The sequence below is a fragment of the Thunnus maccoyii genome, chromosome 7 (assembly GCF_910596095.1).
Source record: "Thunnus maccoyii chromosome 7, fThuMac1.1, whole genome shotgun sequence".
NCBI lineage: Eukaryota > Metazoa > Chordata > Actinopteri > Scombriformes > Scombridae > Thunnus > Thunnus maccoyii.
The window spans coordinates 367,585-382,145 of NC_056539.1; the positions used below are offsets into that span (position 1 = coordinate 367,585).

A 14,561-nucleotide genomic window follows, 5' to 3' on the forward strand; every position below is an offset into this window, starting at 1 on the left:
CACCACCTTCTGCTCTGGAGTATGGATCAGACAAGAAATTTACAATCTAAATTCCTTCAAAAAAACAAAACTTCACACACACACACACACACACACACACACACACACACACACACACACACACACACACACACACACACTTGAATCGCTTGAATAACTCGATGTATTCTTCTTTCCAATTTTGATTCCTGCTCTGACGCCATTCTAGCCATCCTGGTGTTTCCCTACCATTTTCAGTGTTTTTTTTAGTGCACAGTGCCCCAACCTTAACCTTGTCAACACAGTTTCTCTCTCCTGTGTCCACTTGGAGGGTCCTTAGTAACTTTGACATTCTTTTGAATTTGATATAGATTCCTCATTTTCCCCTCTCTGTTCCAAGTTCTTGTCACATTTGGTTGTTTTTTTCCCAGATTACACATTGCTTTACTGATATGAATTTGCATTTCTATATTTCCTTTCTATAAAGCCCTCTTTGTCAGCTCATCAACCCTCTCATTCCCCCTCTCCCCTACATGAGCTGGAACCCACGTAAATTTTACCTGACCCCTCTGATTTGCTATTCTTGTGACTGACTGACGGACTTCATATAATACATCTTGACAGCTGTTTGAATGGAAAGACCTTACATTTGCTAAGGCTAAGGATGAATCTGAGCATATCAATACCTTATTTTATGTAGTTTTTTTTTCACCCATTGTAGTGCAACCAACACTTCCAACATCTCCACTGTGTAAACCCCTAAGTTATTGGATGTTCTTCTGTTGATTCCAATTCCTTTTGCTGGTATTGCCACCCCAAATCCTCTCAATCTTGTCTCAGGTTTTTTAGCACCATCCGTATAAATCTGTGTAAACTCACTATACTCTTTCATTTCATGATAGTTGAATGCACTTACAAAATCAATTTCATCATTTTCTTTCCTTTTTACAATACCAGCCTACATCAGGCCACACAAGCATCCATGGAGCCACCACCAGTTAAACTACTGAAGGGCTTATCCTCAGATCAAACACTCCAAATTCTTTTGCAATATCATTCCCTACCTGACCAAAGTTATCACCTTCCATACCTTCCATTCTCACAGCACTCCTGCAACACTCCTTTTGTGGGGTGAGAATCATTGTGTCCCTGCAAATTATCCCAGTAATTTGCCATTTTGCCCATTTCTACCTATAGGGCAGGTACTGGAAATGCTTTAAAAGCTCTTAATGCCTGTCCCTGAATCACATCTGATTTCCTTATAAGAGACCTGTCTGCTGATCCATACACTACACTGCCGTAATCCAACACAGATCTTATCAAGGCCACATACATTCTTTTCAACGATGAGCAACCTGCTCCCCTTTCCCTACCAGTGAAACATCTTATTACATTTATCACTTTTCTGCATTTTCATTCAGTAACAATGTTTATGACTGATATTGTTTGAGGGGTGCATTGGTAAAGGGTTGGTTTAGATCTTCAAATTGGTTTTGAGGGGTTTAGAAATGGTAGGGCTCACTTGTATGTTGATTTATTGTTAGAAATGTATATATTTTGTCTTTCTGTTTGTATTTTATGAATCAATAATAAAAATAAAATAGAATTTACAACATACAGCCTAATGTTCTGTTCATTGTTGTTAATGAGTACAGGAGGAAGAAGCTTTTTTTAATGATGAAGTTTCTACAGTAAATACAGCTGTACTGAAAAACAGTGTTAGTGTTCATCTAACTGCCAATGAGGCAGATGATTTTATGTTACTCAGTCATGGTCATACTGTACATACTGGTACCCAATAGATAAAAAATACTTGCAGTAGACGTTCACTTGGAATATTCCTCCCAAATGCCAGATTTTTGCTCAGTAGGTCATACTCAACCCTATAATATTAAAATAGTTATTTTAATATTATGGGGTTGAGTTATTATGTTATTTAGGTGATACCTACAGAATAAATTATTTGTAAATTCCCATATTGTTACCTCCTTATTCTCTCAGTTCACATCTTTTTCCATCATACCAACATGTATGTATCAGTATGTACTATACTAGTACACCATTAATGCAAAAAAATTACACTGTAAATTGGAAGTAATTACACTGTACATTCTCATTCACTACCCAGTATACAAAATGACTGCAGTTATTTGTTTAAGCAATCACACTGATAAATAAGTGCTATTACTTAGACATGAATCACACTGGATGTAACAGTTAAAAACCTAAACATGTTATGGGCTCAACACCAAATTTGGTCTCAAATACTTCTTGTTAATTTAATATATATATGGATTTATCCATTTCTGTATTAAGATGTTATTTTGGACTGATCCTTTTCAGAACTCTCACTATATTATAAGTTAACATCTGATATGTACTAAGAAAGGCTTACTTACCTATGTTTTTAGTAAATATGTGTATATAGATATATAGGCTTGTCTTTTCCCCCTATTGATTAAATGATCTTTTAATATATTGTATTATTGTTAATTAATCTTACATCTGTATAACTGTTTAGCTTGGGCCCCTAACTAGGCCTATACATTTTTTTTGTAATGGCTAAATGAACACAGGCCCATATGTCCATTTCTTTGTAGCTTTTACTTATAGATTGTCCTCTTTAACCTGGGATATTGACATACTCCAAAAGGTATAGTCTTTCTTTCTTTCTCTTGGTGTCCAAAACTATATATAGAATGAAAAGTTGATGTATCCTATTCATTTTTTTTATTTTCAGTGATTGTGACAAATTCAGGTGTGCCTTACTCAAAATATTAATAATTTGAAGAATAATCAAAATAATAAAGGGATAAATGTTTCACACTTTCTGCTAAGTCAGTCCTGCAGTTATTAATGAATGGATTAATAAATGGATTTTGGTCTGGATGCCCTACAGCCCTTTCCAGAGGGTAAGTGGTTCAACAGAATATTGGAGGTGTCTTTCCAAAGAATTAGATAAAGCAAATGTTATGGTGGTAGGCTACAGAAAGGAGGGATTTGTCACATCCTGGCAACCCAAAAGTGATGCTTATTAAAGTCAAGATGAAATGAAAAATGCCTTCTTAACCCTTTTAGATCACATCCCCAGTCGTATTGTGCACCAATTTAAATACATATTCCAAAAAATACATTTCTTTGTGTTCTCATATCAAAATCCAATCATGTTTTCTTCCTGTAAACCAAATATGACGTGTGCTTACATAGGCTTGAACCAACCAATTTCAACCAATAATATTATGACACCCACCCATCGATCAATCTTCAACTTTTAGAGGCACAGAGCTAAGATTTATTATGGCATGCCCACTTTTCAACATTCATCTCAAATCCCTCCCAATGTTACATTGCACCTATCTGTCCTGTTTCACAAAGACATATGTCATGATACGGAAGTTAGATACTCTCGAACTGCTGTTTCATCTAGACTTTAATGGCTTACAAATGATTTATAAAGCAATAGTAAAAGATTTGTTAACCATTAATTAAACTGTTATTTACTGTTTATAAACCCTTTATAATGGATGCCTTGTTAAAGTGGTACCATTGCTGGTGACTATTTTGTCACGATAGCCTACACTATTTATGGTTGGTGTATAGACCTTTAGGCTATTAGTTTTCTTATGTCTTTGCCTAGATATTGCCAGATTCTCATAATGTATAATATTCTAGTTTTTATTTACTCATCAATATCATGCATCTCTTCTTTTTCTTTCAACACTTAAAAGTTCCTGTGGGGTAGAGACCTTAGAGGTTAAGTTCTCTTGCATGTCTCACTATCCCAATTTCTATTGGATTGGGTCGTGTAAAACAAGCATATGGCATAATTTGAGTTTATATCTTGATTTATGAAACACATAGCCCAATCTGAGTGTCAAAATACCGAACAGCGCATACTAGGCCTACATGAAAACGCACTGTATTATGGGGTAACTGTTAGACGATGTCAACGATTACAATGCAAAAAGAAGAGCTAATACCAGCCCAGAGAAAATACGTTTAGAAATGTCTCTAAAAGTCGGAAAGTAAGGTCGGGACATTTAAAGAATAACTATCCATCCCTTCTGTGTGTTGAATTGTGTGTTCATTACAAAGCTTAAGGAAATTTAACAACAGTACCTCTTCCAGTCCGACAGAGGCACTGGCCTTCAGACGTCGCAGAAGTGTGTTCCGGGCCAACCCCATCATTACCCCGCCTCGCTCAGCGAACAGTCCTTCCGGCTTGACCGCCATTACAGACAGCAGGTAGGATTTTAATGTTGACTTCTTTCAGCTAAAATCCATGTATAATCTTCGCCATCCATTGTTTTTTTACTGAATAAACCGAAACTACCAAATCTATTGACTTAGTTTAGCATGTATGTTGAGTATTATAACATCATAACACAAGAAACTGAAAAAAATGTGTACCCGTGTGAATGACTAGCCAATGGCTATGGTTCTGCTCGTTCAACACACTGGTGCAGCTAATTGGCTACGAATCCGTACAAGTTATTGCTAACAACCACATACTACACTTAAAGCAGCACAGACGGAGAAAAAGAAGCCGAGTGACAGACTTGATATGTTATGTAGAGACAAATAGTTGCACCTAACTTGTTAGAAAGTCATTGTGTGTCTGTGTATGATAAAGAGCATATCCTCAGTGTACAGAATAGTCATGCTCCTGCTCAATACTGACACAATACTAACGAGACTCCCTCGCAACTGAAACAAATGTCAGAGGGATATTTTCGTAAAGATATTCACTTTCTACCTGTCTGGTTTGAATGTTTTCCACCCGTGTCAGTATCACTAATTTATCTCACTGTCTGTGTTCTTTAGTGGCACCAGACGAGTTAATTGTACCTCGCAATTAAAATCCCCTTCACTCAAGTGTGTTTTCCTGTCCTTTCACTGTAATGTTCTGTCTTCACTGTACAGAATGATGTATATGCTGAGTTTGGCACTACAAGGTTTTTATCAATACATATCCTGAAGGGGGAAAGTTTGTGTTCATCCCCAAATCTGGGTGAAAAGTGTACCTGTGAGTATGATTTGGCCAATTGTGGTATAGTATGCAACTGACACAGGTGGAAGCTTGAAACCTTCAGTGCATAAACACTGTACTGTACTGGTCTGTACAGTGAAATAGGAGACATAACCAGCAGTGAAACATTTAAATTGAACAATATTGTCAAATTGATAGTTTTTGCATTTTTCAATGGAGAAGGAATACATGCAATTTAAAGAATTTTAACCATAGAATTTGACTGATTTGTGGAAAAACCAAGTTGGGCGCACAGTATTATTCTAGAAAGAGTATTTTTATGTCAAAGCATGTCTGGGGGTGATATTTGTAGTTGTCAGAGGTATGTCATGTAATGCCTTAGGTATGTTGGTAGGCATGTATGATATAATGCTGTTTTGCTCACAGTTCTTGTTGAAAGATTGGCTGCATTATTATGAGTCCTCACATATTGCCACATAGCTAGGACTGGGTACTGAACTTCAATACTTTTGTGGCACCGACTGGATTGCTTCAATACTATTCGAGTATCAAAAAAATTCTTCTGGTACCAAATTTCGATACCTAGCAGGAGCAGAGCTGTCTGTGGTTTGATCAGTAACAAGACGTTGGACTGAAACATGTCGTTAGTCACAGCCACAACCAGAATTCATTAGCTGACATTATGAGTTTAATTGTTTGTGGTGCTTTGCTTGATTGCGTCAACTCTATGAAAGTGATTGTAGTAAATAAGTTTATATTTTTTATGTTATAAAACTCCTTTGAGGTGTGTAAAAATGCCAAGGAGCTGAAAAATAAAATTGAAGACTTGTACTGTAATGTAACTTTCTCTTTGTTAAAATGAATTATATAAAATTGGTATCAAAAAAATATCGTTCAGGAACCAGTATGGAAGTCAAGCTACTGGTATCGAAACTTTTTGAATGATACCCAGCCCTACACATTCTGTTGATGCAGTAATTAAAATGAATCTCTGTTGAAGCACTGATAGTTAACAGTCTCTGCCACAAAACAGGCAAAGCTGTCAGTGCCTTGCTCCAGGATTAATGGTACTAGCTAATTAAAACTTGTTTGCACTTGAACTAATGTTTATGTGTGGTCTTCTACAGACATGGCTATTCGCTACCCCATGGCCGTTGGCCTTAACAAAGGCCACCAAGTCACCAAAAATGTCACCGCTCCCAAACACAGCCGCCGGCGCGGGGTGAGTATCTGCTGTTCAGTGACCATTGTAACAGTTGGGTTGTCAGTCCCAGTCCTCTGCTTATGACTAGAAACAGAATTTTTAGTATTCTTTTGCAATTGTCTTTAATGTTACACAGCTCAACTTAAAATCAGATCAGTAAAGTCTGCACCATAGAAATGTTAACAATGATATATTTTTGCTTGGAGTGTCACTTCAAGCTTTTAAGTATTAATCTGGTGATTTTGTGTATTTTTCTCACTGCCAACAAATCCTGTGAAAAGACTGAAACCAGCTATTAGTGTGTATTCAAAATCTGGTGCATCTTATTCCTCTGTGCCATAGAGCTACCACAGAAGGTGTAATCTATATTTGCAATGATGCCCATCGGTATCATACACAATTTCTACTATAAAATGTTTGAACTGATCAAACATTTCAGATGAAGTGGATCATGTTCAAAACCTTTGTGTAATGGGACTTGTCTTTCTTCTGCAGCGTCTGACCAAACACAGCAAGTTTGTTCGGGACATGATCCGTGAAGTATGTGGCTTTGCTCCGTATGAGAGGCGAGCCATGGAGCTGCTGAAAGTGTCCAAGGACAAGAGAGCCCTCAAGTTTATCAAAAAGAGGGTGAGTTTATATTACTCTCGTTTCTCAGAGCACTTAAAGGTGCATGCCAGTATAAACTTTAACAACTGCTAAATAGGCACAGTAGCATGTTTCCATTTCTCTCATTTATGATGACTATGGGAATGGAAAAAAAGACTTGTTCACATGCACACAATTTCAGTGATTGAGCTTTATACAGAGCCACGTCCACAGCTCTCTAAATCTAATGTGTGTAAGTGGACGTCTGCCTTTTGTGTGCGCGGAGTTGCAATCTTGAACCTGTAAAGTTTTGGTTATATTGCCTCTGCAGATGCAGTGTTTGACACAGCTGTATTGAGACTGTAGCAGGTCTTTGGAGAATGCTGAAGGCTGTAGCCTCATTTTGAATCTGACCCCCTCATGATGAACACGATGTATTACACCAGCCCCACTACTAAACATAGTGAGCTCAGAGTCTAACCACTGTTGAAGTAGTTTGAACTTTGTGAGTCTTATGTTGCTGTGTTTCTTTCCCAGATTGGCACTCACATTCGCGCCAAGAGAAAGAGAGAGGAGCTGAGCAACGTGCTGGCTGCCATGAGGAAGGCTGCCGCTAAGAAAGACTAATCTGTCACTCAATAAAGTTTGTTAAACTACAAAATTCAAACTGCCTTGTGTTTTGCTTTTGGTCCAGCTGTAGCATGATTTGTTTGTAGACATCAGGTCTGGTTCCAATGGGCTTTGTCCAGCAGGTATCTAAAAATTGTGTGTTTGTGTGTGTGTGTGTGTGTGTGTGTGTGTGTTGTTCAAGGGCTTTTCTTTATTTTCATTATATTTGACATTGTAGAACAATACTGAAGACATCAAAACTATAAAATAATATGTAAACAAAAAAGTGTTAAACCCAAATATCTATAATTTTTAGATTCTCGAAGTTGCCTTCATTTACTTTGACAACTTTGCATTCTCTCAACCAGAAAGAGAGGAGGCTTGCAGGAGGAGCTATGAGCGAGGATGCACAGATGTATCCTTTGCTCACTTGAGTTTTTTTGGCACCCGTGACGTATGAAAGGCGTGACACACAGCTGGAATATACAAACCATTTGTAGTGCTTCATACAATAATATATATGTGTGTGTGTATGCATGCATGCGTGTGTTTAATAAAATATAACAATGTATGACATCCGTACATTCTTGACATATTATGCCACGTTGTGATTTGAATTAAAAGTGTGTAAAAGTGTCTTTTCCTAACCACTTTTCCTTGACATCAATGGAAAACGTCACAAGGGGTACATCTCAAGTCTCTTTTTTGATCTTTCCTCGCTCCTCGCCTGAACCGGAAGTTGTTTCTAGTGCGCCATTTTGACAGCCGTCCCAAGCATGGCCGCAAGTCTCTTAGGTTGCGGTCGAAAGTCCTTCCTATGGTCTTTTCCAAACCACTTTTCCTTGACCTCAATGTAAAACGAGGTCAAGGAAAGATGTGAAGGAGAAGTCACAAGGACTTAGGAAAAGACAACTGCGGTGCTGAGAGAATCCGACTGCACTTACACTGGGCTACGTAATTATGCGACGGCGGATGATACTGACGTAGGTCTGTTGTCGTGAAACTACAATGTCCTGAAGCTGGACTACAAGAAACGCATCTTACATACTTCGCCCCGGTCGTTCTTACCGTGTTGTTTCATGCAGGTTATATAAACGCGCACAACACGCTGAAAAATAACTTCATTATAAAGGTCAGAATTGGAAAAAAGGGGAAAAGAAATAAAGCCTGCCATTCACGAAACTGAAACGAAATTGTCACATTGAGAATGCTTGCTCACACTCACCCTCCTGAATCCCAATTATAGTATGAAAATAAATGTTAAATGTATGACATTACATGTTAGGCCTACAAATCTACTACTGCACATAGTCGTCGTTCTTAAGGTTTCAAACATGATGAATTGAAAACATCATCTGACTAAAAACGTCTTACGTCTCACATCCCTTTTTCTTGAAAGACAGACGTCTGTGTTATGGTTAATATGCCGATTATAATCTGTTATTAGCCTGTAATGTATATAATAGTTTAAGAACCACCACATACAAACCAAAACACCTTGAAATGTTGACTTGTTTGTGCTTTAACGTTGTTCTAGTTGATAGAGGCTGTGGACCTGTGTGCCCTCCACCCAAAGCTCTGTTCAACTTGTTTGATAACAGGATAAACAAATATACAATGCATTGTTTTGTTGCAGATTTTCGTGTGAAGAAACGGCGTGTCTCGAGATTTAAATAATAAAGTTAGGCTGTTGTGCCTGGTGCGTAAATGCGCACAGCGTCTCTCTTAAGGTGGGGTGATCCCTGCAAGTATTTAATAAAGCGATGAAACGATGAGTGCGTTTCCCCTAGAAGACAAAAGCTGTGCGCTTTTAGGCGCGAGGCACCGCAGTGTGACTTAATTGGTTATCTATCTATCTATCTATCTATCTATCTATCTATCTATCTATCTATCTATAGCAAGAATAGTCAGTGACAGTGTTTTTGTAGAGATGCAGTTGGAGCAGATGATATAGATATAACAATAAAAGTGAAAAAAACCAGTTGATTTCTGGTTTTGATTTAATTTCTATTCTAATTGCTGATTTGAAGACGAAAATGGGGAAAGCACACGAATTCCTGGTTTTTTTTTAATTCATACGAAAAACGTATAACGCTTTGGACATTTGTTTATTCTGTCAGCAAACAAGCTGAACACAGCTTTGAACGGAGGGGACACGGACCGCTGTGGATGTGTAATACGGGTTTAATCGTTTGAATTTGTGAACGGTGTGTCGCTTGCTGCCTTTCGTAAAAGATGGTCAAGTGTACCCTGTGCTAAAGAAGATTAGAAAGGAAGCATTGGAGCACCTTTTCCTTAGCAGTTAGAGAATTCGACCAGTTCTTCTCATAGCTGCCACTTAGGGGTCATTTCACACAGTTAGGAACCTTCCTAAACAAAAAAGACTATTCGACCGCAGCCTTTCCTCTGCTCCGAGGAGCGAGGATCGAGGAGCGAGGAGCGATGAAACACGAGAGCGGCCTTCACGGGAGTCTTTTACCTGCCAACACGCCCCCTTATTGGGTATCAGTTATTGATTGGAGGCTGCAGCTGATCTGACTGATCTGGTACATCACTGCAGTTTCATACCAAAATTGGAGACAGATTACAGATTAAATTTAAGTGTATCACTCCAAAGTTGTATGTTTAATTTGTTTTCTGATTCATCATCTAGTTAAAAATCTGTTAATTGTCGGTCTGATCAACAAAAGAACCATAAACAGCTTTCTTCATTTATTAGAAAGATTTTTCCTTTCATGATCTGTTATTTCTCCCATTAAACTGTTTCTTGCTGACAGACAAACTCTTCATGACTTTAATTTGATCCATAATAACAGTTAAACACATTTATATTTTATGTCATTTATCGTCATTTTCATTCAGTCACATGTGAGGCTGAAAAATCCTGAGCGTCGGGTTTGATATGAGTTACATCATTTCCATTTTTCCTGAAACATTTAGCCAAATAAATATTTTCCAGTGTTCAAAAGACACTCTGGTCCTATTCTGGGTTATTAAATAATGAATTCACAATCAGAATATCAAAAAATACAGATGCAAATAATCAATAAATGGTATAAATGCATTCTGTGAGTAGAAATGGTTCCTGTGCATCTGAGCAGGACACAGGACATAGTGTAAATGCAGAATGCAGGTTTTTATTTATGTTTGTTTTTATTTAGGTGTTTGTTAAACAGGTAACAGGCTGCAGAGAGAGGCTGCCGCGGTGAAACTACAATGTTCTGAAGATCGACTACAAGAAGCGCATCTTTCATGCAGGCTATATAAACTTGAACACCACGGTGAAAAATACTACCTCATTACCAAGGTTAGAATTGAATGTCAAAAAAGGAATACCAGTCACAAAACTGAAACAAAATGATCACATTGAGAATGCTTGCTCACACTCACCCCCCTGAATCCCAATTATTGTATGAAAATAAATGTTAAATGTATGCAAGATAGACATAACATGTTAGATCTACAAATCTACTACTGTACATGTCATCATTCTTAAGTTTCAAACATCATCTGACTAAAAACGTCTCATATCCCTTTTTCTTGAAAAAGAGATTTCCTAGTTATGTTTAATACGCTGATTATAATCTGTTATTAACCTGTGCATAGAATAGTTTAAGAACCGCCACACAACTTGTCATATACGGATGACGTAATGAGCAGGGAACTTGAAGTTCAGACTGGAGGATTTAATTCATGTTACATCCAGACCATGTCGAGACTGCATTTGATGCGGACATTGATAATCAAATAAGAGATGCTGTGCTAAGCAGATGTACATCGGACTATGTACGGAGAATGTTATTGGAGGAACCAAAGCTGGTGTTGGCTCGCGCTCTGGAAATGGCAGCGCAGTGTGAGAGGGTGGAGACGCAGATGGTGGCAATGAAGGTGAGCCACCGCTGAGAGATTGAGAGCTATAGATGAGGCGCGAGAACCTGAGAATGCATCAGAAGTACGCAGCTTTCTGGTAGCTGGCTACAGATTCATACCCCAGTTTGCCAGTATATCAGAGCCTCTGCGGAGACTGACTAAAAAAGACACACCACGTTCCACTTCGGGCCAGAGCAGAAAAAAGCATTTTGAGTGCTTAAAGAAAAACTAGCTGAGGCTGGCACTCTAGCATATTTTGACAAAGATGCCCCCACCAAAGTCATAGCTGATGCAGGGCCGTTGGTATAGGAGCAGTTCTGATACAAGAGCAGCAAAGAGAAATGCTATGTGAGCAGGAGCCTAACAGACTGTGGACGGAGATATTCATAAACCAAGCGAGAGGCCCTTGCATCAGTGTGGGCCTGCGAGAGACTTCACCCTTACATATATGGTAAAAGGTTTGACTTAGTGACAGACCACAAGGCTCTGGAGGCCATCTAAAGTCCATCATCAAAACCATGTGCCCGTGTGGAACAGTGGGTGCTAAGGCTCCAACCGTTTGATTTTAGGGTGGTTCACATGCCAGGGAGAGATAATATTGCAGACCCACTATCAAGACTGCTGGGAAAGAGCACAACAGAGGAGGCTCATGAACACGAGGCAGAGGAATATGTGAGGTTTGTAGCAACAAATGCAACTCCAAGAGCACTAACTACAAGAGATGCGGAGGAGGCTTCAGCAGCAGACAAAGAACTGAGAGAAGTGAGAACACGTGGGGACACGTATTATTTTACCACACACTCTAAGAGCCATGTCCCATGAGGGACATTTGGGCATAGTGGGTACAAAGCAGCTCTAAGGACTCAAGTATGGTGGCCAGGAATGGATAAGGCTGCAGAGAAACGCATTGAAGCGCCTTTCCTTAGCAATTAGACAATTCGACCAGCTCTTATCGTGGCTGCCGCTTAGATACTTCCGGGTCACTTCACTTCATCCAGTAATAATATGTATGGTGATTTGCACTTGGAAAGGCGTCAAGGTTAAAATACAGTAGATTTTAAAATTATTTGACATATTTGTATCTTGGCTCAACAGTATTCAGTGATGCTGTTCGATCCTGCTGACTCAAAAATATTAACATATAATCTACAATATTGGAATGATGTATAGGAATTTAAAAAATATATAATAGGAATGTTGTTCCATCTGTGCAACCAATTACATCATCAGTGATAGAATTAAGCAATATTACACGAGAGAGTGTGCTTTACCGTCATTGTTAGCACAACAGTGATGCGGTCAGGAACGAGGGCTTGCGCAGAGTTCCGTAAGCAAATTATATTAGGAAAATTAAATTAAGTGAATGAAAATAAAATGATGATTTAATATAGGATTAGGATATTGGCTAAACTGGTAAATAAAAAATATATCTTTTCAAATCTATCACGGTTTTTTAGGGGCATTCTGAGATTTCTTTGTGCATTTTTGCCCTTGCCTCCAATTAATTTCTGACGCTGGCCACTGGATAGATTGCCTACCTGTGAGCAATTTTCTATTCAGTTAGACAGTGCCAGTGTGGCTCAGTTGATTGTTTTGGTCCACTCTTCATGGGAGGGGAACATTTTGGAGGACTTTCTGTTCTACAAGGAATTGCCTGGGAGGATCCCATTAAGATCAATCACTTTAGAAGTATAATGCTGTCAAGTTGAGTCCAAATGCAAACCCTCTGTTTAAAAGTATATAAGTGGTATTAAAATTATATAAATTGAAATATGTTTTTGTTTATCACTATGAAACAGGTCTGGAGTATTTAGTTTGAAATGTTTTAGAATACAAATAGTTCTAATGACATCTAAAAGAGTACAAATGGTAGTAAGCATATGCTTAATTGGTGTTATGGTCCTTGGAAAATTTTCTCCCCTGTAAGGGGTCTTTCGCCCCAAAAGGTTTGAGAACCCCTGAATTAGACTGACCATAGTAATAGTAGAAATCTGGATGTAAAGCTCCAAGAATTTAGTTGGGAGATAACTGTGGTCCAGTGTGCAAACTTGAAGTCTCCAGTGCTCATACACTGAGAACGTACTTTTCAGTGCATAATCTTGTGTCTAGCAAGAAATGATTGTGGGTTTTTCAATGAATAGGAAGTATATGTCATTTCATGAATTTTAACAAGGTAATTGAACTTCAGATAAACTTTGGAATGTGTTTTTACATAGAACAAGGACTGTGTATTTTGTTCCCATCACTTCCATTGGAAGCATGCTAGGAAGGGATCTCTTATTGCCTAGTATGAACAAGAGATGATTACAAAAGCAAAAACTGTTTCAGTGTACATATGGGTACCTTTTGTTTTGAGACAGGCTTGAAAAATTGTGAACCTGTCCTTTAAGAAAGAAGTAAAGTTGGTGAAATCAAGGAAGGAGGACTGACTGAAGGCCCAACTGCTCCCCATGATATTACTGGTGGTAAATATGCTTTATTAAATGTACTTAGCTGATGATAAATAAGAAATATATGTATTACATCATATGCTTACAAGTTAGCTTAGCATTTAGCATAACTATAGTAGGCTATATGACCTGGATGTGAATATTTATGAAATGTGCTCAGAATATGATGATTAAACAAAGACTTGTTGAGCATCCTGCTATTTCTGCTATGAAGAAATGTGAATTCCCCAGTAAAAACATAGAAGATTGGTAGGACTATGATGACTTACTTCGGGGGGAAAGTAGAGAGATGGCCAAGTAATGGTAGGATAATCATGAAGTAATGAGGGAATATTTAATAACTTAGTACCATGGATCACTTTATTAAAGGGGGCACAAAAAGGGAAACTAATGCCTAAGTAGTAATAGTAATTATTGAAATGTTAGTAGCTTTGTGGCTGCTGGTTCAGAGTAACTTGTGAAGAATGTGGTCAGTATGTTGATTCACAGATATTTATTAACTAATCATTAGCTATGATTCCATCTCCCAATCTGTTCTCTTGCAACTTATCATTATCTAGCTTACTGTATGGTCCTTGATTATCAGTTTGTTGATTTGTTCCATAATAACTACTCTCAATTTCATGTATAAATGTATCTATTTATTTGACACACACAAACAATAGCCTACTATGTATGTGCCATCCATCTGTGTATGACTGCTTCAGCCAGAGTGCTCTAGACCAGACCTGCTGTGAGCAAATTAAGTAAAGTAATTTAAACAGTAATGTAAAAATTGTGTCAAATAATAAAAGGCTGACATTCATTCCATGTTCTCATTTTACTCATTAGTCTCAATAATTCATTAATATTCATTTCTTTACTTGTGTTT

General features: G+C 38.0%; 1 protein-coding gene across 1 annotated transcript; it reads left to right on the top strand.

The window, feature by feature from the left end:
• The first annotated feature begins 4,117 nt into the window (after positions 1–4,117).
• rpl36 (ribosomal protein L36) lies at positions 4,118–7,428 on the top strand. The gene is made up of 4 exons (XM_042415941.1): positions 4,118–4,224; positions 6,097–6,191; positions 6,669–6,803; positions 7,299–7,428. Exons 2-4 carry the CDS (start codon positions 6,099–6,101, stop codon positions 7,386–7,388), a joined length of 318 nt encoding a protein of 105 aa, XP_042271875.1. The 5' UTR covers positions 4,118–4,224; positions 6,097–6,098; the 3' UTR covers positions 7,389–7,428.
• Positions 7,429–14,561: the final 7,133 nt, after the last annotated feature.

Excerpts from the sequence above, each read along its gene's own strand:
- rpl36 (XM_042415941.1), top strand. The coding sequence starts at position 6,099 with ATGGCTATTCGCTACCCCATGGCCGTTGGCCTTAACAAAGGCCACCAA. Across the intron at positions 6,192-6,668 it reads AACACAGCCGCCGGCGCGGG|CGTCTGACCAAACACAGCAA; the intron begins GTGAGTATCTGC and ends TTTCTTCTGCAG. Across the intron at positions 6,804-7,298 it reads TCAAGTTTATCAAAAAGAGG|ATTGGCACTCACATTCGCGC; the intron begins GTGAGTTTATAT and ends TTTCTTTCCCAG.